This window comes from Octodon degus, unplaced genomic scaffold (assembly GCF_000260255.1).
Source record: "Octodon degus isolate 3935 unplaced genomic scaffold, OctDeg1.0 scaffold00091, whole genome shotgun sequence".
In the NCBI taxonomy this organism is placed as follows: Eukaryota; Metazoa; Chordata; class Mammalia; order Rodentia; family Octodontidae; genus Octodon; species Octodon degus.
In genome coordinates this window covers 6,986,654-6,988,137 of record NW_004524667.1, presented here as the reverse complement: position 1 = coordinate 6,988,137, position 1,484 = coordinate 6,986,654, and the positions used below count along the sequence as shown (strand labels likewise).

General features: G+C 33.8%; 1 protein-coding gene across 1 annotated transcript in view; it reads left to right on the top strand.

The window, feature by feature from the left end:
* The window catches only part of Lactb2 (lactamase beta 2), a 26,090-nt gene that overhangs the window by 3,807 nt on the left and 20,799 nt on the right, over positions 1 to 1,484 (top strand). Inside the window, exon 2 of the mRNA XM_004637538.2 lies at positions 637 to 800. Within this exon, the coding sequence (XP_004637595.1) occupies positions 637 to 800 (164 nt within the window). The remainder of the gene's footprint in view (positions 1 to 636; positions 801 to 1,484) is intronic.

Here is a 1,484-nt window from a genome sequence, read left to right as displayed (position 1 = left end):
AAAGAAAGAAAGAAAGAAAACCCTAACAGAATTGTCTAAGTAAAGAAAACAGCTAGGACCTTTTCTCTATCTTCCTACAGGCCTTTACATGTGTAGAGGCACAAGTGTAAAACTTGAGTGGTAGATATCTAGTGCAGAAGGCCAGTTTTCTTTAGGGATGTAAAGAATCAGATTCTTTTATGTCTATGGGAATATATAAAAGATCTGGAAGGTCAGGTAATAAGAGCATAGATACTAGTATCCAGAATAGCTGGGCTTGAATGTTGAGTTCACGAGTGACTTCTAGTGATAGTAATATTTAGGATATATATTTGGCCAAGTTATTTAACTTCTGAATATAATAATGAAATATATCCCTTAAACAATTACCATGTAGAACAGTGCATGTTTATTTTAGTTGCTGTGTATGTATTCAAGATTATTACTATTATTACTTGTTCAGACTTATCTCTAATTTGTTTCAAAGAACTTTCTTATAGAAAGATTATCATAGTTAAGCTAAAATAACATATAACTGGTTTCTTAGCATGTTGAAAGCAAAATAATTTATAAAGTTTCTTTAGTATAGTTTGTATGGGGAATATGCTTATTAAATTTGTGATGCAATTATGTAATTACCTTCCATTTAATTTTTAGGAGAATCCTCATTGACACTGGAGAACCATCAATTCCAGAATATATCAGCTATTTAAAGCAGGCTCTGCTTGAATTTAACACAGGAATCCAGGAAATCCTGGTGACTCACTGGCATCCCGATCATTCTGGGGGCATAGGAGACATTTGTAAAAGCATTAATAATGGTAAGCAAAAAATAGTCACCAAATTCATTGAGAAAAATGTCTGGGGAATAATTTGTCATTTAAATAAGCTATAACTACTTTTTTTTTTTTTTTTTTTTCCCGGAACCGGGGATTGAACTCAGATCCTTGCGTTTGCCAGTCAAGCGCTTATCCTATTGAGCCATCTCCCCAGCCCACTACCTTTTATTTAAATGGTACTTTTAGAAATTGATATAATTTAAATATTCCTAATTTTAACAAAGGATAAGTTTCATTTTGTGTTTCATAACCTCTTCTCCCTCTTTTTACTTTTCCCTGTGTCTTAGTTACTCTCTCATTGCTGAAACAAAATACACTCACAAATTAAAGGAGGAAAGGGGTTTTTTTTAGCTTATAGATTGAAGAGGTTTCAATGCATAGTCAGCTGGCACAAAGCCAGGGTAACATGACAGAGGAGAAGCAGTCCATAGCATAGCAGACTGAAAGCAGCAGCCTGCCTCCTTTCTTTTTTATTACATCCCAGCTACAAGTCTATTTCTTGGTACCACCCAAACCCAGGATGTGTCTTCCCTCTTTTTTTTTTTTTTCCATAATTTTATTGAGAAACAATAGCAATGAGACAGTTTCAAATCAAATTGGTAGGACAGTTTCAATAATTAACACATTGCATACATTCTTCCTAGTGTACAAGATGCGGACATGATA